Source organism: Tachypleus tridentatus, chromosome 3, assembly GCF_004210375.1.
Source record: "Tachypleus tridentatus isolate NWPU-2018 chromosome 3, ASM421037v1, whole genome shotgun sequence".
In the NCBI taxonomy this organism is placed as follows: Eukaryota; Metazoa; Arthropoda; class Merostomata; order Xiphosura; family Limulidae; genus Tachypleus; species Tachypleus tridentatus.
In genome coordinates this window covers 88127136-88148287 of record NC_134827.1, presented here as the reverse complement: position 1 = coordinate 88148287, position 21152 = coordinate 88127136, and the positions used below count along the sequence as shown (strand labels likewise).

At 36.3% G+C, this 21152-nt stretch overlaps 1 protein-coding gene across 2 annotated transcripts in view; it reads right to left on the bottom strand.

The window, feature by feature from the left end:
- LOC143247425 (uncharacterized) overlaps positions 1-18366 on the bottom strand; it is a 36454-nt gene extending 18088 nt beyond the window's left edge. The window contains exons 1-2 of one of the 2 annotated variants that reach the window (XM_076495498.1): positions 18132-18366; positions 15017-15101 (exon numbers count right to left, since the gene is read on the bottom strand). In XM_076495498.1, the coding sequence (XP_076351613.1) occupies positions 15017-15089 (73 nt within the window). In that variant the 5' untranslated portion in view covers positions 15090-15101; positions 18132-18366. Of the gene's footprint in view, positions 1-5934; positions 6015-15016; positions 15102-18131 lie in introns of those variants that run through there. The other variant, XM_076495499.1, reaches the window with a different exon arrangement.
- Positions 18367-21152: the final 2786 nt, after the last annotated feature.

The following is a 21152-nucleotide window of genomic DNA, read 5'->3' as shown; positions in this document are numbered from 1 at the left end:
TAAATTTTTAGACTGGTATTATAGAAGACTGTAGAAGATCATGAAAGACGATCAAACATCCAAAAGAATGAATGAAAAAAAACTGGCTGAAAACAAAAATTAATAGTAAGGATTTTTTTAAAAGTACTTTAGAGGTAAATAAAAATGTTAGGATGGGATAGAACCTTTGAAGTATGATAACAACTTGTATCTGATGGTTATAAAATAGCTACCTAAGTAATTCTTTTTCTTTAATTTTTACTTCTGAAGACTAGAAGTATTCCTCATCTTAAACAACTGACAGATGAAAACAAAATTGAACAAGAGAATTGCAAAATTCTGAGATGGTTAAAATAAAATTGGGAAGTTCAAAGACTGATAAGGCTCAAGGGCCAGATAATATTTCACCAAGAGTTTTAAAGGAGGTCAAGAAATGGATATGTGAGCCACTTGCCAAAATTTTTTGTAAGTCCTTAAATTGTGGACAAGTATCAACAGATTGGAACTTAGCTACTGTCATTCCTATCTTCAAGTGAGGCAATAGAAGAAATCCCAGTATCTACAGATCCACTAGTTTTACATATGTTGCAGGAAAAGTGTTGCAAAATCATTAAATAAAATTTAGAATTCTGATAGACAGTCAATATGTTTTCACCGAGGGAAACATCTTGCCTCACAAATTTTTTGTTATGTTTTGAAAATGTTACTGCACATGTAGATGAGGGTAAGGGTGTGATTTTGGTGTATATGGATTTTCAGAAAGCATATGAAAAAGATGTCACACAAAAAGGCTTGTGAAATAACTTTTCTATATAGGTTGGAGGATAAGTTAACTAATTGCACAAAAGAATGGCTTGATGGAAGAAGGCCAAGATTTGTTATGAATGAATTTCAATCAACCAGGATTAACATTTCAAGTGATGTACTTCATGGATAAGTCTTAGAACCATTGCTCTTTTGATTTATATCGATGACATAAATGAAGGAATGGTTGATAAATTACTTAAATTTGATGATGATGTTAAGGTCTTGCTGGCTGTGAAAAGGATGCTACTGATTTTACAAAAGGATTCAGATCACTCAGCAAGTTGGGCAAAAAAATGGCATATGTGTTTTCATTATGATAAGTGCAAAATAATGCACATGGGTTATCAGAATTTGAATTATAATTTGGATGGGAAAAACCTTAACAGTGTTGTCATAATAGAAAATGATCTTGGTGTAATGATTAATCAGTCTCTTAAGCCATCCAAACAGTATGCTGTTGCTAATGATAAGTAAATAGGATTTTAGGTTGTTCCTTCAGAAATATTGAATACAAGTCTAAAGAGGTAAAAATTTCAATGTATAGGCATCCTTACCTTAGGAAAGACAATGAATTTTTAGAAAGGATCCAAAGAAGAGTTAGTAAAATGGTACCTGGGAAGAAGAGACTGAGACCCTTAAAGTTGTTTTCTATTGACAAAAGAAGAAAAAAGATCTGATTGAAGTGTTTAAGATTTTAAAAGGAATTGATAATGTTGATGCATCAACATTTTTCACACTTAACAGTGAGAATTATAGAACTAGGGGACAAATTTAGATTTAGGTAAGGTAGAAGCCGTTTCCAGTTAAGACAATTTTATTTTTCAAACAGGGTGGTTGGCCTATAAATGGGTTGAATTTGGACATTGTGGTGGCAGTAAATTTGAGTGAGTTTAAAATAAAGCTTGATAGATAAATCAACTACTAATGACTGGCTTTAATTTGTTTTTTTAATAGTTTTACTTTGGCTTGGAAGATAAGACAACCAAGACAGACTAACAGGTCCCTTGTTGTCCCTAAACATTATGCTATGTTATAGTTTACATTATTGGATGGCACAGTCCACACAACTGTCTATGATGGGAGTTTTTGTCAAGTTATTTGGCATGTGCAAAAAACCTTCTTAATAGGCATGTTAGGTGATAGCTCTTTGTGGAAGTAAATATTGTTTGTGTGCCTAAAACCTAATTTTATCACTTTAGGCCTAGATAAGCCTGGAAACCTGCCAGTATGAAAGTCAAATTGAGCTTGACAAAAATATTGTGGATTTATAAATTTTAATGGCATATAAATATAATAATTATCAAAATAAACCCCATGTATTTTTGTGAATTACATATGCTAGGCTTTAGTAATGATGGCATAAATAACTGAAATAATTCTGAATTCTTACATTTCACTTTATTTCGTATGTTTCTTTTCTTTGGCTTAATCCAATAAATGAAACAGTACTGCATCATCGTAATGTCTATAAAACTGCAAGTAATCACACTATTCCCAGTAGTTTGTGATGACAAGAAACCCACTTAAAGTAAAAAACGTGTTCTCAAGACGGCTGGCATTAGCATTTTAATTAAAAAAGTACAAAACAACATTTCAACCTTCTTAGTTCATCTATGATGATCAAAACATTGTTCTGTACTTTATTTTAATTAAAGTGTTAACACCCACACCAGCCAGTTTGAGAATACATGTTCCCAGTAGTAGTATGAATGTTGTAATCATGACTCCAAGGACAGATGTGTCAAATCATAAAAATGTGTAGAAATAATAGTGTTCCATTGAGAATGATAGTCTAATTCAAACGACAGATTGAGGTAATAAAGTTTCAAGTCAGAGTACAAACTGTGTGAAAATACTAAAGAGTATATAAAACTAGCACTGCTGATAGTAAAAGTGGTCAAAGTATTAATCCCAAATTCTTGAAAAGTGATGCTACATACCTCTGTGTATTCTCTTTGCGTGACACATTATAATCTAGTACAGATTTACAGACAACCTAGTTTTAAGTGTATGTGTGAATATTATTTTCAGAATAGTAATATGTATAGTAGCATCAAATGATCTCAATGTATGTGTACTGTAGCTGCTCAATAAACCAATATCAGGAAAGAGAACCAAACCAAAGGGTTAAAATGGGCAATAAATTTCAAACAATATATTAAACTGAGCAGGATGAGAGTGCTCTATATAAAGTTCAAATTAATACTGTTTGGCAATGATTAATGATAAGTTGTTTGATGGCACAGAGGAGAACATGCAGCATGTTATTAAGGATGCTGGGAGACCAGTACAAGAAAGGGTTACATCTTGACTATTTGATTTGGAGATCTATGGAATACTTGTTGGTTGTTTGGTATTTTATAGCACAAAGCAATTGAGGTATCTGTGCCAAATATCCATTAAAAAAATTAAAAGTAAAATTATTAAAATTCATAAAAAGGAATCAAGGTAAAACAAAGTTTAACTTTTGAATTAAAAACTTGTATAGCATTAAATCCATTTATATTCTAGTTTACATCATTAAAAGAGAAAGTAAAGTAATACAAGTTTTAAAAACTTTCTGAAGCATAATTTTAATTATTATACCTCACCAGGATGACTAATGGGTAAGTTCAAACATCAGCATTAGTCACCTGAAGTTAGCCTTTCCAGTCCTGGTTTGAATTATTTGACCTCACGACCATTTTCTACTTTTCTCAGATGACTTAAAGAAAGGTCACATTTGGGAGTTGTAATAAGCCATGGTGGGATGGGCTGATCAGTGGATACAGCAATGTTATCCAAGGACAGACCCAGTGACCCAATTCATCCTACTGCTCCTGGATATTAAGGCAAAAAAAAACAATGGCAGATCATCTGTTCTGAAAAAGCATGACCCATCAAAGAAGGAAAACACATCCACAGGTGGGATGCTGTGGTAGGGATTGAAGTTTCAAAGCACAGAGTAAAGAAAGTTGCAAACAGCAAAGGTGTAGAGGGCATTCATGAGGCTTTGTGTACAAGTTTTAAACTGGGGAAGTTTGTCTTAGAAACCATAGGAAGCTCAACTTCAGTGAGACGGAGTTCAGGATCAGGGTGAATAACCCATTGGGGGCTAAAGTGCATGCAAATGGTTTTAGAGAGAGAGAAGTTAAAACCATTTGCTCAGTCCACTTCAGTAAACGATTGAAGGCAGTCTGTGGCTGCCACTCAGTATACCTCATGTTCGATGACTGACGTGAGATGTGGAAGTTGTTGAAATAGAACCAATTAGTGTAAGAGGGAGTTGTTCAGTGATGACATTAATCTTTATACTTAAAAATGTGACATTCAAAACACAGCCCTGAGGGACTCCAAGTTCCTGTAGAAAATAATGGGAATGTTTCAAACCCACACGAACTTGAAATCACCTACCCATTAAAATTTTTTAATAAGAATGTGCAAATGGCTATGCAATCAATATAAGTGGAGATCTTGCAAAATGCCATACCTCTATGTAGTATCATAGGCCTTCTTAAAGTCAAAGAATATTAATGTAAAATGTTGTTGTTTTAGAAAGACTTCTATGATTGACTTTTCAAATTGAATAAGGTGGTCCATGGTGAAGTGTTGTCATCAGAATCCACACTGGGTGAGCGAGAGGAGATTGTTTGATTTGAGGAACAAAACAAGATGAACATTAACCATCCTCTCTAAGATTGTACAGAGAGAGCTTGTCAAACCAACTGGACTGTAGTTTGAAGGAATCTTGGAATTCTTCCCATGCTGGTACCATGCATCAGGAAAATCATTTTCCTGCCAGATCCAGTTAAAAACAATCAAAAGAGAAGCAGGAGACAGATGGTGCAGCATCTCATTGTGCATATCATCAGGTCCGACCAATGGGCCAGTTTGACTTACACCAGTGTAAAGAGGCAATTATAGTCATATTGGTCCAGAATGGAAGAGGTCATCACTCTGCCAAAGTCTTGAAGGCTAAGAAGGTGGAGGAGAAAGCAGAAGTGCTAGATACCTGGCAAAAACTTTCATCAAGAGTATTGGTGATGATCCGGCATCAGTTACTTCCTGGCCATCAGAGAGCAAGATCAAAAGGGAGAGAGAATTACACTGCCCACTGACCTTTTGAATCTTGTCCCATATGACTTTGTAATTGGTTGATAGAAGAGATGCTGATTGTGAATTTAATTCAAGATTCTGTTGGACTTTGACATTTTACCCACCGAGCACGTGCATGGCCCCTCTGGAAAGCAATGAGGTTTGAAAGTGTGGGATACCTGTAAAGTTATCCCAGACCCATTTTGAGCCTTCCATGCCATGTGCAGTCGTTTATCGATAGTTTACAGATAATGGTATCAAGGTCTGATTGATCACAACTCTCTTCAGGAGAAAGTTAGAGAGAAGAATTGATTGATTGATTGATTTAGTGTTTTATGGCACAAAGTAGCTAGGTTATCTGCGCGAAACGTCCGGTAAAAAGGTAAAAATGAAAGTAAAACAAAACATCATTAAAAAACAGAAAAAGCATAAAACCAATGTTGACACTTAGTCTACAATGTTAAGAGAGAAAGCAGAGTAAAAGAAGTTGTAAAGTACTTACTCTAGCAAAATGGTAATGATAATAACCCGCCAGGAAGACCAACAGGTAAGTTCAAGAACTACTGTCAGTCACTTGAAGTTGGCCTTTCCAGTCCTGGTTCTGGGTTATGTGTCATAGCAGCCATTATCAAAATATAAAATAATAGAAGTTTTAAAAGACATATAGCAAAATTGTAATAATGAGTAGCTAAATGTCCAGTAAAAAGGTAAAAGTAAAGTAAATGGAGTAAAATTTGTAAAAGTAAATGAAGGTAAAAACAAAACAGCAATTAACACATAAAATGGGGTAAAGCCAATGTTGACATCAGTCTACAAAGTTGTAAAGGACTTCCTGTAGCAGAATAGTAATGATCATAACCTGCCAGGACGACTAACAGGAAAGTATAAGAACCACCATCAGTCACCTGAAGTTGGTCTTTCCAGTCCTGTTTCCGGGTTATGTGTCATTATGGCCTGTACTAAAAGGTAAAGTAATAAAAGTGTTAAATGATATGCAGCAAATGTGTAATAACAAATCGCCAGAACGACTAATGAGTAGTTCAAACGGATAGTACAAACAGCAGCGTTAGTCACCTATAGTTGGCCTTTCCAGTCCTGGTGTCAAGTTATTTAATGTTCTGGCCATTTTCCAATGTCAAATTGAACTAGAGAGAATGAAACTGTAAAAAGAGAACCACAATTAAAAAGATGTAATGAATAAATATATATTCAACACTTAAATGAGATTAAAAAGATTAATGGTCATTAAAAAACTAAAAACTTTATCAAGGTGGACAGTGTCACTGTCACGAATAACACTGTCCAATGTTATTGGACAGGGATAAACCCTGGAAAAAAACATGTTTAAAATAGTGCCATCACTGAGAATCGTAAAGATGGCAAGAAAGTAAAATGTGGCATATAGTGATTTGAGTGTTACACAAACTACACACTGGTGCATCAGTTCCAGATAAAAGAAAACGATGAGTTAAAAACTGTGACCAATCGCGTAGTCTAGTTAGAACAACTTCCTCCTTCCAAACCTTACGGAAGCAAGATGGCCAAAGCCCAATAAAGGGTTTTATGTGAAAAAGCTTGTTGTCGCGTTGCTCACTCCAAGTGGACTGCCAGCTAGCATGGAGCCAAGCCTTGAATACAAGACCACAGTCCATGTACGGAACAGACACAGTGGTGATAGTGCCGGAGCAGATAGATTTAGCTGCCGTGTCTGCAAGCTCGTTCCCGCAAATACCAACATGGCCTAGTATCCAGAAAAACTGGATAGAAGTAGCAGTTAATGAGAAATGGGCCAGTCGGTTTTGAATATCAGCGAGAACATGGTGTGAGGCAACGTGTAGCGATTTCAAGGCCAGTATAGAACTAAGCGAGTCAGTATAAATAGTGCAGTTGGAGTACTGCTCAGCTTCAATATGATCCAGGGCAAGAGATATGGCATACAGTTCAGCAGTGAACACAAAAGCTGTAGAGGGGAATCTGTGCACAACCACCGAACCGCAGCAAACCATAGCAGAGCCCACTGAATTACCTGATTTGGAACCATCTGCATAAATGGGAACGGAATGATCGTTTGAAAGATGTTCATTAAATAAAAGACGGTGCTTCCAATCTGGAGTATCTGCCTTTTTTCAGATGACTGAAAGAAAGGTCACATTTGGGGGTTGTAATCAACCATGGTGGGATGGGCTGGCCTGTGGAATCTGCAATGTTATCCAAGGACAGACCCAATTCATCCAATTGCGCATGGATGCGAAGGCCAAATGGAGCAATGGCAGATCATCTGTTCTGAAAAAGTACGGCCCACTGAGAAAGGAAAACACATCTCCAGGTGGGATGCTTTGGTAAGGAACGAAGTTTCGAAGAATATAGTAAAGATAGTTGCAAACGGCGAAGGTGCAGAGAAGGTTCATGAGATTCAATGTATAAACTTTGAACTGGAGAGGTGTGGAAAGCCCCAGTGCAGAGTCAAAGTCCTTGGTGATGAATGGGGTCCAGCATCTTTAAGGCCGAGGGTCTGGCAGAGCCATAGACCATTGATCCATAGTTGAGTTTTAATCAAATAAGAGTACGATATACTTTTAACATAGAACATCGATTTGCTCCCCAACTGGTAGTAGAGAGGACACGGAGGATGTTCAGTGCTCTTGTGCATTTGACCCGAAGCTGCTTTAAGTGTGGTATAAAGGTCAGCTTACGGTCAAAGATAAGCCCCAAAAACTTGGTTTCAGAGACCACTGGCAGCGAAACTTCATCGATATGAAGTTCAGGATCAGGGTGAATACCCCCGTTGGTGGCAAAAGTCATGCAAACAGTTTTAGAGAGAGAGAAATTAAAGCCGTTCACCTTAGTCCACTTCAGTACACGATTGAGAGCAGTTTGTAGTTGCCACTCAATATATCATGTTCGACGACTGACATGAGACGTGAAAGTCGTCGACATTCAGCCCATTTGCAATAGTGAGAGGGAGTTGTTCAATGATGGCATTTATCTTTATACTGTGACACTCAAAACACAGCCCTGAGGGTCTCCAAGTCCCTGTACAAAAGAACGGGAAAGTGTTGAAACCACACGAACTTGGAATCTCCTGTCCATTAAAAAATTTTAAATAAACAGGGGTAAATGGCCACATAACCCATATGTATGGAGGTCTCGCAAAACGCCATACCTCCATGTTGTGTCATAAGACTTCTCAATGTCAAATAATATTGACACAAGATATTGGTGTTTGAGAAAGGCTTCTCTGATTGATGTTTCAAGTCGAATTAGGTGGTCTGTGGTGGAGTGCTGTCATCAAAACCCACACTGGGTGGGTGAGAGGAGGTTGTTTGATTCGAGGAACCAAACAAGACGAGCATTAACCATCCTTTCTAAGGTCTTACAAAGACTGCTCGTCAAAGCAATTGGATGGTAGTTTGAAGGAATCTTGGGATGTTTCCCTGGCATAGAGAAAGGTAAAATAATGCCTGGCCAGGCATCAAGAAAAACATTCTCCTGCCAGATCCGGTTAAAGACAATTAGAAGGACATCAAGAGAAGCAGCAGATAGATGGTGCAGTATGTCATAATGTACATCATCAGGTCCAACAGATGTACTGCCAGACCGATAAAGGGCCATTTTCAGTTCCACCAGTGTAAAGAAATAATTATAGTCAAAGAGACAGTCAGTTTGAAAGGAAAGAGATGAACGCTCTGCCCGAGTCTTGATGGCCAAGAAGGTGGAGGAACAAGCAGAAGTGCTAGATACCCAGCAAAAGCATTCACCTTGAGTATCAGCGATGCTCCGGACATCAGCCACCTCCTGACCATCAGAGAGTAAGATCGAGAGGGGGGCAGAATTGTAGTGCCCACTGACCTTTCGAATCCTGTCCCATATGACCTTGAAATTGGTGGTAGAAGATATGCTAGTTGTGAACTTAATCCAAGATTCCTTCTGGCTTTGACGTCTTACCCACCTAGCATGTGCACAGGCCCGTTGGAATGCGACGCGGATTGAAAGTGTGGGATATCTACAAAAAGTATCCCAGGCCCGTTTTTGAGCCTTCCGTGCTAAGTGGCAAGCAGGATTCCACCACGGACGAGGATATCGTGGAAAACGTGTCAAGGTTTTAGGAATACACTGAGCAGCTGCTTGTATAATACAGCCAGTTACCGCTGCCACACAGTCGTCTATTAATGGCTGATCCACGATAGCAGGATCAAGTTCTGCGAGCAGTGAAAGTGGACCAGTCTGCCTTATCCATCTTCCACCAGGGCACGTGGTAGGGTGGCATCAACCACGCCAGTCTCTCTCAAAGTATAGGAAAATGATCACTGCCTAGTGGAGTACTGTCAACCCTCCATGATAAATGGGAGAATAATGAAAGGGAGCAAACTGAGAGATCAATAGCAGTAAAAGACTGACTAAGTGCATAAAAATAAGTGGAAGAACCAGTATTGAAAAGAGAAAGATTGTGATCAGAGAGCATACGCTCTACAGAGCGACCCATCCCATCAATAACAGCACTTCCCCAGAGGGGATGATGTCCATTAAAGTCCCCAGGAGTAGAAAGGGAGGCGACAACTGTTCAACGAGAGCATCAAGGTCTGATTGATCATATGTCTCACCAGGGGACAGGTGGAGAGAACAAACAGTGATGGTATGACCCAAGGAAACACGGATGGCTACGGCCTCCAAGGGTGTGTTGAGTGACAGAGTGGGCACATGCTGATCAACCAATAGTGCCACCCCTACATGTACTCGTCCATCACACAGCCTGTCATTTCTGTACAGAGAATACTGCCAAATGGTGACTGTATCAGCAGGTTTTAGAAATGTTTCTTGTAAGGAAAGACATACAGGATGGTAGGAAGCAATCAGTGTATTGATATCATCCAGATTAGAACGTAAATCTCAACAGTTCCATTATAACAAGGTGGCCACTTTTAATGACGGGTAGGTGAAGTGGCTGGAGAGCCCTTCTGTTTACGACCACGCCTTTTTTTCCTTACTGTCCTTAGTCGGGAGGTCTACCAACCTCCATGGATCCTGCCCTGGGTTGATTGGGCAGGCCTTTGTTATTGAAAGGGGATTCCAGTGACTGAGGACATGAACAAATGATTGTTTTGCCTCTTGGGGTGGGAGAAAAAGATGTATCAGAAGAAATGCCTGTATTTGAAACTGAAGGATGTGGATCTTGAGGTTTATTGGAATGTATGGGAGGAACAGAGATGGGTGTGGAAGTCGATTCATCAACCTTTTTAACCATGGAGATACATAGGAGAGGGTTTGGAATGTATGGCTGTACCCTGCAAATTAGATAACCTGCCTTGATGGTAGCAGGTGCACGTGATGATGTAAATGTCAAAACGAGGGTATTTGTTAGCAGTGTAACTCCATCTTTGTGAGTGGAGATGTGCCTCACTGCAGAAACTTGAGTGGAGAAACCAGCGAGAATCTCTGACTCGGGGACGTTCTTCAAATCCCTCTCAACAATAACTCCTCGTGAAGAATTCAAGGTAGCATGAGGGGTAACCTCAATAGGTATATCCCCAATTGCCGTTGAATTCAAGAGGAGTTCACTGTGGTGGGTTGTGGATGTTTCAACTAATATGTCTCCAGATCGAAGCTTCTTTACTGACGTTGGAGAGCCAGCAAGACCCTCTAGTCCCTTATGAATAAAATAGGGGACAATTGCCCTAAAGGCCTTTCTGAAAGAGAATGTAATATAAGAAAATGAGGTACGTGTGTTACAGATGTTGAAGATTGCTGCTTAGAGTCTTCAAGACATGGTCACTTACCTGTTGACTGTTTTTTCACTATTTTATTTAAATTTTTTGAAGGAGGATCCATAGGAAAAAAGAAAAATTTCAGTACCCACTGACCCCACCCACCATGGAATCCTACGAGGGGACACACTACAATGTCATGCAAGGACAATGCAGCAACACCAGGGTTTCGTGAGCACTATACCCAAACACCAGCATTAGGCACAATGTCCACAACACCCGTTGAGAACTTCCAACACTGGTACTTGGTTGACTCTTGCCAAAGTGGACCAGCCGATTGACCAAGGGGCGACCCATAGGCCGCCTGTCTACAGGAATTCAAGGCCAAAGTGGTGTGTTGGGGTTGGACCCTCAACCTCAGGATCCTCTCCTCCCCTTCACGGGTCGCCACGCATGCAAACACGTGGGTGGATGTTTAGATCTCAGAGAAGGTATCCAGACAGAACAGAACCTTCCTGGGAGGTCCCCTCACCACGTACAGGAATCCACACCGAGGGGTAGAGAGAAGAAACAGTGATGATACGACCCAAGGAAACAAGGGTGGCTATGGCTTCCAAGGATGTATCAAGTGGCAAAGACAGGATTTGCACATGCTGATCAACCAACAGTGCCACCCCTCCATGCACTCATTAATCACACAACCTGTCATTTCTGTACAAGGAATACTGCCGAAAGGTGACTGTATCAGCAGATTTCAGAAATGTTTCCTGTAAGAAAAGACACACAGGATGGTAAGAAGCAATCAGTGCTTTGACTTCATCCAGATTAGAACATAAACCTCAACAGTTCTTTTGTATCAAAGTGGCCATTTTTATTTATGTGTAGGGGAATTAGGTGGAGAGCCTTTCGGTTTTCGACCATGTCTTTTTTTCTTTATTCAAAGGAGGTGTTTCAACCCCCATGAATCCTGCCCTGGGTCGATTGGCCAGGTCTCTGTTGTTGGAAAAAGATTCTAGAGTCAGAGGACGTGAACGAATGATCATTTTGCATCTTGGGGCAGAAGAAGAAGATGTACCTGAGAAAATACCTGTACCCAGAACCAAAGGAAGTGAATCTATGGGTTTGCTAGAATGAATGGTAGGGCCAGAGATGGGTGTTGGCGTTCATTCATCAACTTTCTTAACCATGGAGGTCAAAAGACTTTTCATACGGCCTGAGAACAATTCTTTTGGAGGCATGAAGAAATCTCTCTGCATTCCCACTGTTACACTGGATCAAAGTGCAGCAGCATACGTCCGAGATGAAGTGGTGTACAGTAACATTCGAACATCAGGGAAAGTAATGTTTTGAATCATCTTCAAACACTGCACCTATTTTTCTTCCAACCACTTAGGACGACTGGTGACAGTCATTACAATTAATGCAATGAGGGTCTGTTTCACACTAATAGGCATGGTTGTCCTTGCTACCACAATGAGCACACATCAAGAAACCACAACTGGATGTCTTCAAGTGAATGAACAGCTAACCCTGGAAACATTTGAAATATGGCCATATATTACAATTAACAAAACCTACATTGATGGTGGCAGGTGAACTCAGTGATGTAAATGTCAAAATGAGGACACTGGTCAGCATCATAACTCCATCTTAGCAGTGAAGATATGCCTCACTGCAGAAACTCCTTGGGTGGAGAAACCAGTGAGGATCTCTGACTCAAGGATGCTCTACAAATTCCTCTCAATGGTAACTCCTCATGACAAATTTAAAGTAGCATGGAGAATAACATCAATGGGTATATCCACAATTACCTTCAAATGCATAAGGAGTTCACTGTGTTTATGAGTGTATGTTTTCACCAATATGTCACCAATGCAGAGCTTTTTGACTGACTTGGGAGAGCCAGCAAGTCCCTTCTGAATACAAAAGGAAGACATTTTCCCTGAAGGTTTGTCTGAAAGAAAATGTAGTATAAGAAAGTGAGGTACAGGTGTTACAGAGGTTGAAGACTGCTACTCAGAATCTTCAAGACATGGTCGTTTACCTATGGACTGATTTTTTACTATTTTATTTAAGTTTCTATAGAAAGAATATTTTGGTGCCCGCTGACCCCACCCACCATGGAGGCTCTCGAGGGGAACACACTACAGTGCCAAACAAGGACACTGCAGCAACACCAAGGTTTCGTGAGCACTATACTCAAATACCAGCATCAGATACAATATCTACAACACCTGTTGAGAACAGCCAACACTGGTGCTTGGTTGACCCTAGCCTAAGTGAACCAGCTGACTGACCTTAAGTGGGCCACCCCATGGCCATCCATCTACAGGAATTCAAAACCAAAGTGGGTGCATGCATGGCAAACACATAGGTGGATGTTTAGATCTCACAGGAGGTAAATTGAAATAAAACCTTCTCTGAGAGGTCCCCTCACCATGTACAGGAATCCACACCAAGGGAACAGAAAACTGATGCCATCTTTATTGCTACCAGGTTGTTATTTATAATATCATTTCTGTTAGGCAGTAAGAAATATCATATCAAAACAGTAATCCCAAGCATGAAGCATGAGTAGTCAAATGATACCTGATAAAAAAAGAGGTTAGATGAACTCTTGCAATGATGGCTTAGGTAGCACAAAATCCTGATATTAATATTATTAAGATTCTATTGAAGCTGAGGTTAAACAACAACCAAAACAATTTGGCTAAACTAGTGATGAGTAATATAAGACACTTGAAACAATATTTCACAATCCTACATTGATATACTTATGGTATTATAAAAGAATGGTGTACTGCTACACTTAAAGCAAATATAAATTGTTAGTGTACCTTACAACTGTTATTCTTATACTGTCTGTAATAATATGTAAACTTATTATTTAGATGCAAGTACTAATTCTTTGTGACTTTCCTATTGTATCACCTCTTCATAATTACTTTCAACACTATTTTATGCTATATAAATAAATGACGTATTTCACAGTTTATTTTTGCATGCAAGTTGTAGTCTTAAAACATTCACAGTATTAAATTGTACTGTCCATTTTTTGTTTTTGAGAAAGTAAAATAAAGCTAAAAAGTGCTTATGCTCCAGTGCAAATGATGTAAATTTTTAAAAGCTCAAAGTCCAAAACCATAAGCTGAAACTGACAAAACCACATAACTTCCACAAACAGTAGTATGCACAAGCATTATTACTAGTATTTTGCTTTCAATTTCTTTAATACAGCTGGATAACTGTAAAGTTTGGAATGCGAGATCAAAAGAATAGAAGCTGGGATCAAAATAAGTAACAAAGGCTTTCATAAAAGGGTTTCCAAAGTGATAGCAAATCCAGTAAGAAAGTCAAAGTATTAGAGAACACTGTGTGAGAAGAATAAAATATAAGAAAGACAGTAACTCCACCACAAGAGTTTAAGCTCTCAAAACAAAAGAACATGGTGGTGACAGATGTGTCAAAATGGATTGTGATAAGAAGACTACAGATCTGTCAGAAGATGGTGACAAGCACTTTGAACATCCAACATCTTGAGAATGTTGAAACAGAGACTACTCATCTAGAAATCAGACTATAGAAGTGGAATACGTGTCTGGAACTATGCCCCATCATAACAGAGGCATCCATTGACTGGTTATGTTTATTGATTTGATTGCTGTCAAGCATAAAGTTATACAAAGTGTCAACTGTGCTGCATCTTCCATAGGTGGAGATACTCAAATATTTGGGCATTTTGCATATTTAGTCGATGCCAGTAACTTTTTTATCTGTATAATACTGAAGAATAATAACTTATCATATGATATCTGTACAAAAACATGCAACATTAGGTACATAAAATTGTGAAATCTTTTGGATGACTGTTCAAAAAACATATATATATATATATATATATATATATATATATATATATACACACACATATAAGCCTTTCTGTACTGCAAAAATATTTTCCAGATACAAAATAGATGCAGTTTATTAACAACACTTCTGAAGTATATTTTTGTCTAAACATTCCCTTGGACAAGAAGTATACTCACTGTTTTCTTATTAACATAAGTCTGCATGTATTACTAAACAGTAAAACAACAAAAAAAAAAAACACAAACAAACACTGAAATGAAACATCAAAACTGCTACTACTAAAATGCACAATATGAGAACAGTTTCAATAACATATATTCTAATATTTGATATTCCAATTCCTTTTTTTGTGGTTATGAGTTTTAATTCAATAATTCAAATATTACAAAGTTAATAACATCAAAATAAATAGCAAATGGAAAAGTTTCACAAAACAAATATTGTTGTCACATGTACCTGTATAGAATACTGACTGTGATTTTTAGTGCATACTATAAACATACACATCTACAAAGTTTAGCATATTCTGACAGTAATTACTGTACAAGTTTACACAAACTATTTCAACCAATAATATACTATACCTTCTCTCACAAAAGAATGTAAAGCTGGCTTCCGCAGCCTTTCAGTTAAAACCTCATTGTTCAGCAAAGTCATTCAAAGTCACATCTGTAAGATACAGAATAATATATACACACAAAGATATGCAATCTTGTGAAGTGTAGTAGACTCTAGTTTGTTTGTTTTTTACAGTAAAACTATTGCAATTAATTACTTTTAGCATTACATTTAACTTTCAAAGAATAGTTAATTATTACAACTCTCTAAGTGGGATCCTGCATACACAGTACTTTTGATTATCAGATCAAGCAAGAAGTAGAGTGTGGTTATCCTCAAGTTGCAGGATTTGTTAATAAATTATGTTTAACTTATCAATTATTCTCATAAGACCTGAACAGTTGGAATAATCTAGAAGAGAAATAATCAGAAACACCAATTCTGTGTAGTTAATTATTTTTATGACACTAACTGATGTCAACTATACTTCAAGATAATCGACTAATTTGTGGACATATATCGGAAATAATCTTAGATCTTATTATACAATTTTTCACTGGCACCACATAATCAGATAGTCTATCATAAAGGTTAATATGACTATGTGATAAATGGGTTAGTAATATGAAACTTATTAAAGGAATTTGGTCAAACTTGATCTTTGTTACTAGTGGTATGCCTCTAGGGTCAGTGCTTGATATTTTGCTTTTTCTTTTTTACATTAATAAATATTGGTAACAGCACAATTATGATATTCACAATTGTAGTAAGAATGCTCAAGTAAAACAGACTGAACTGAATTAATTGGTACATGGAAGAAATACTTTGAAAGTAGCCCTTACTTATGATGAGTGCAAAATAATAAACTTCAGTTATCATAATTTCAATAATACATTTAATATACAGGAATAAGTTGAAGAGTGCAACATAAGAAAATAATCTTTGCATATTTATAGATTAATTTCTCATGTCATTAATATAGTACTCTTTTGCTAAAAACTAACAGAAGATTAAAATGTTATTTATTGACACATTGATTGCAATTCAAGCCAGGAAACTACCTCTTTACACAAATCAATATTTAGGCCTCACTTGGAATTATAAAGGCTTGGTCTTTTTACCTATGAAAGGATGTGGAAGTGTTGAGGTTTGTTCAGAGAAGGATCAGTAGAAGAACTTTTGAGATAGTAAGGTTGTTTTATGTGAATAGGTTAAAATTTCTTAGCTTATTATTTCTTGAGAAAATGTGATGTTACAGAACATTACAAGATTATAGGAGAGATTCATAGGATAAAGTCCTTTGATTCCTTTTTACCATGCATGTAAATTAAGAAACACTAGCATAGACAGAGATAATTCCAATATTCATGCAGAAATAGGCCATCAACATAAGTCCAACAAAACAGAGACTGTGGGTCCCCTAGCAGAGGATTATATGTGCAAGATATAATTATTAATCATTACCACTTTTAATTATTTCAGCATGATTCAGCTTGATCAATTTGTATCACAACTAAGGGAAACAATCAAATAATTGAAATTGGCATTTCCAATTATTTCTATTTTTGAGTATATCAACTACACAAGTCTCACAAAAGAATAACTGATTAGTTGAACATAATCATCCAGCTCCATCTGAAAACACAAGCAATTGATCATTAGTTTCATTAATTCAGAGGATTTGAAGTTTCTTTAGCCATCAAAATTGACTCAGATGGAAAGAGAGTTTCCCACCGAAGCTCTTGAAGCATTAAAATGTGTGGCCACTTCTTTTACATGGATCACTTCAGGAGATAGCCCCATAGCACTCTGTGGAAAAATCAAAATGGTAAAATGGACTTTTCTTTCTTTTGAATTACTAAAAGCAAAAATAATATTAAGGTAATATGCTAACTTTACTATTTGATGCAATTAATCATAACCATATCTGCATGATCAGTTGCTGTACATGTATAACAAAGCTTTTCTTGCCTGAAGCAGATAAAAATATATTCTAGAAAATCATAGGACAGGAATGCTTGAGCAGTCTTGCTATTACTGCAATAGAATGAGAATTGTTACAAGTCTAGAAAATATGTTCATATGATACTGTCAATGATCACTTTCATAGAAAGACGAGTAGGTTTAAACAGCTTGCCATTACATCTTAGACATTCCTGATCAACTAAATTCATTTGTCAGTTTCTTATTATATATATATATATATTATTTTTTAAAGTTAAATCTGCCAAATACAATGTTCCACAAGTAGATATATATTTTAATACTCATGTTTTAGGTCATAAACATGGCTACATTAATTTCACTTTTCACAAATCAGAAGGCCACAAGTATAGAATCCTGCTATATTCAAAATGAAGGTGACCTTTTCTCTATCACATCAGCAACCCTCATCTACATTGTAAGCAACTGAGGCACTAGCCACAATGACCATGACCAGATGCATAACTATATTTACATTTCTTTCCACTGTGTCTCCACACTTTTGATATAAGACACAACCTCCTTCAAACTGTACAATCTAAAAACAGCACTTTTTTACTTGGTGTTTGTGAATATGACCCATTATATTTCTATTATTGTTTTTATTGCATTAAAAAGGTTAATATAACCTGTAATAAGAAAGAAATTTTTTGATCATTTAAGGCTACTCTTGCACATCTGGCCTTGAAAAAATTTATGTTCCCTCTTTATTTTTCATGAAATTATTTACTGCCTTCTTAAACTTCTGTAGAATGCTAGCTTCCACTAATGTCAACAGCAACTCATTTTATATATCAACCACCCTGTAACAGTACAATAATAATTAAACTGTTTTAACTGGACCTTAACCAGTCTTCTTCTTTTTTTTTGAAATCTTAAACTTTAAATAAACTTCTTTAAATAATATTGTAAAGTACAAATACATCATATTTTACCATTCTTTCCTCAAGACAAAATAAAATATCTTAATTCATCACTGTAATACTAGTAACAATGGCAATATTAAAAATATGACTTACAATCTATTACTTTCTGAATCAGTGAATGTTGCTCAGCTTTTAAATTTTAGTTACTTAGTTTATCTTTTTATTTATTACTATTAACTAATTTTACCCTGTCGCTGGTGCTCGTAAGGTGTAACACTATTTATAGCATTACCTGTTTCTACTGTTTGTGTTTTAAAACTTTTATTCCACAATCCTTTCTTCCCACCTTTTGGCATTTTCTATCACTCTCTCCTCCAAGTTTCTGGACTTATAAAAAATTGTATTATCAAAAGGCATACTGATTTTTAACATAATACGTAAAATGTAAAGTTAAAATAAAATGAAATTTACAGCAATCCACCAACCCATCAGACATTTCGGCCATTTTTACAGAGGCTGACCTATGCAAGCAGTGCACTCTAGTATGTTTCGTGTTATAGTTTATATTTTCTTCTATACAAAGAACATTTTAGGTGTACAAACATCACTTAAAATTTTACTTGACAAACAGTATTACGCTTAATTCAGTTTTGTTGTGTTACAGAAACTATTTATCTAAATATATTATGCCGTTGAGATTAAAGATGACGTAAGTTTAGGATACAGAATTAACGCTTTATTTCCGGTATCGGTAGGATGTCATTATGTTGGGCTGTGGGTATCGAGAAGAGATAGGATTTGGTTGTAAATTTGGTAATTTGTTGTACAGTTGATAAAATAAACAATTTTTTGAAAGTGTAACCGTAAGTAGTAGAGAAATGTATTGAGCTTGTTAGGAATCTGTTAACAATAGCTTCTTGCTCTTTATGAAATAAGGAAAATATATTAAAAAGCGTTGGTGACTGAATAAGTTAGTGATGCTTGCCGGTAACGTTACTCTTTACTGACGTTAGATTACAGAGGTAGATGATGTTGAAAAACCTTTTGAACTGTTAAAAAGAACAAGAGGAAGATGAAGAAATTGTTACAACGTCCAGCAGTAGAGAAGGAAATTCGTGTATATGTAATGTTAGACTTACTAAAATTAAAAGAAATATTTTGATAAAAAATTAAAAGACATGGCTTTTTTTTCTTCTGAAGGAAAGAGGTTTTTTGTTTTGTTTTTTAGATCTGTTGCTTTTAAGCGATAAAAAGTGCAATGCCTATTAACTTTGTCCCTTAGGGGATGTAAATTAAAAATGATAGGCTAATGAGTATTTAGTACTTTGAACTTGGATGCCAAGGAGATAGCCTTTGTTTGTCTGTGTGATTATACATGAGGTTCTGAGGAGTTAAGGTTCAGTTACATATGTGAAAATCAAAACTTTTGGTAGTGATTTCTGTAATTGTTTCCGTAATATTTTGTTACATGAATATGTAACCTGTAGGATTTTGACCTGTAGGCTAGGTTAAATAATCTAGTCTATCTCTTTTTGATTTCAACTCTTAAGAACTTAATGACATACATGAACATTGTTCCTACAAGCTGTACTCGTAGTAAAACTGAAAGTGAAAGCAGCCCCATAGATATACCTGTAACATGCAAGTTGTCAACTAATCCACAGGTATTTGTAGTTTTAAGAAATTTTGCTAATATTGAAATTAAATAAAACTAACAGAAGTGAATTTAGATATAGTAAGCTGCTAATGGTTATAACTTATTACAACTGATGAAGTAGTTTTTTTTTTGTTTTTTTTTTATACTGTTGTCATACATTCTTATTTTAGACCAAATGAAATTCAGTTATTTGGATTTCAAGCTAAGTACAATGCAAACAAATGTGCCATAACTTACGTAAGTCAAATAACCAGTGTAGTGAAATTCAGTACAAAACTAACTTTGGGGGTCCAACACAAAATTAGTGTTTGTGGTTAAAGACATTAACTTTCATAAGTAGTGCTGAGGACAATAAAAAAGTTAGTTTTCATGTGAAAGTAAGTTAAAAACCATAAAAAACAAAATGTGGAATATGATGATGTGTGATGTGATGCCTACAATATCAGAGGACAGTATTACCCAAAGAAGTGGTCAGTTAACTGGAGACGAGGCAAATTTTGAACAGCTTATGGTTAATATGCTGGATGAGAGAGATAAACTACTGGAAACTCTTCGTGAAAGTCAGGACACATTACAAGAAAGTCAAGGAAAGCTAGTAGAAGTAGAAAAGGAGAGAGACTCCCTTATTCGTCAGTTACAAGCTAATCTGCCACAGGTAATAAGTTATTCTGATTCATGTATCATGTTTTTAAAGAAACCATATATTCTATAGGTATGTCTGTAATTATATTACTTATTTTTTTAAGCTTTTGATATTTTGTATCTCATAATCATTAACCTTTATAAAAGGTATTACTACTTGTACATCAACACCACCACATTTTCTAAAATGTCTAAATTTCTCTATCATATCTAGATGGTGGGATATTAAACAATGTGATGTGTTTAATAAAAAACGTGAAAGTCAAAACAGCATATTTCAACATTCTTTGGGAATATTAATCGTTTTGGAAAAAGTCCAAAAACAGGAGATTAGCTAATGTCTCTAGGTTTTAATATGAAATAGTTAAAATATATATGGATGTGTTATAAATAGTTGAAACGCATCACCTCGAGACAAACAAAATTGTTGAGATTGAATAACATAAACTTAAAAAAAAAGGGAAAATATTGGTGGAAAAAATATGAATACAAATATTTGGGTATGTTACGTATTAAATCAGTCTTTGGGTTGGTCACTTAGCTAAACTGAGGTTAAAGTTTATGATTGAAAAAGTAAATGTACTATAATGTGTAAGGATGTTAACAAATCTACCCTAATTAGGGTTTTAATCCAAGACACTCAGCTTACACTTCAGTTGAAACCAGTACTCTAACAAAATGAGGCACTAAAACTTATTTCCAAGCAGGGAAGCTCTCTTTTAATGATCACTGAATAGCTCCCTCACTGAAACAGTCTCATTTTGAATCCTGCAGTCTAGTATCCTTGAACTTTCATCACACCACCTGGCATTTCTTGGCCAGAAAAAAATGCTCTCTCTCTCTTACACACATGTATATACATGTATCACACAAAACAAGAGGAAAAGTGGTTTAATTCACCATTTGCTCCTGATCCTTGAGAGATAATCACTATCTGGGCATCAGTATAATGTATTAGGATATTAAAAAATCTGATCTGGCTTGGGCTTGAACATGGGAACTCACACTAGTGTA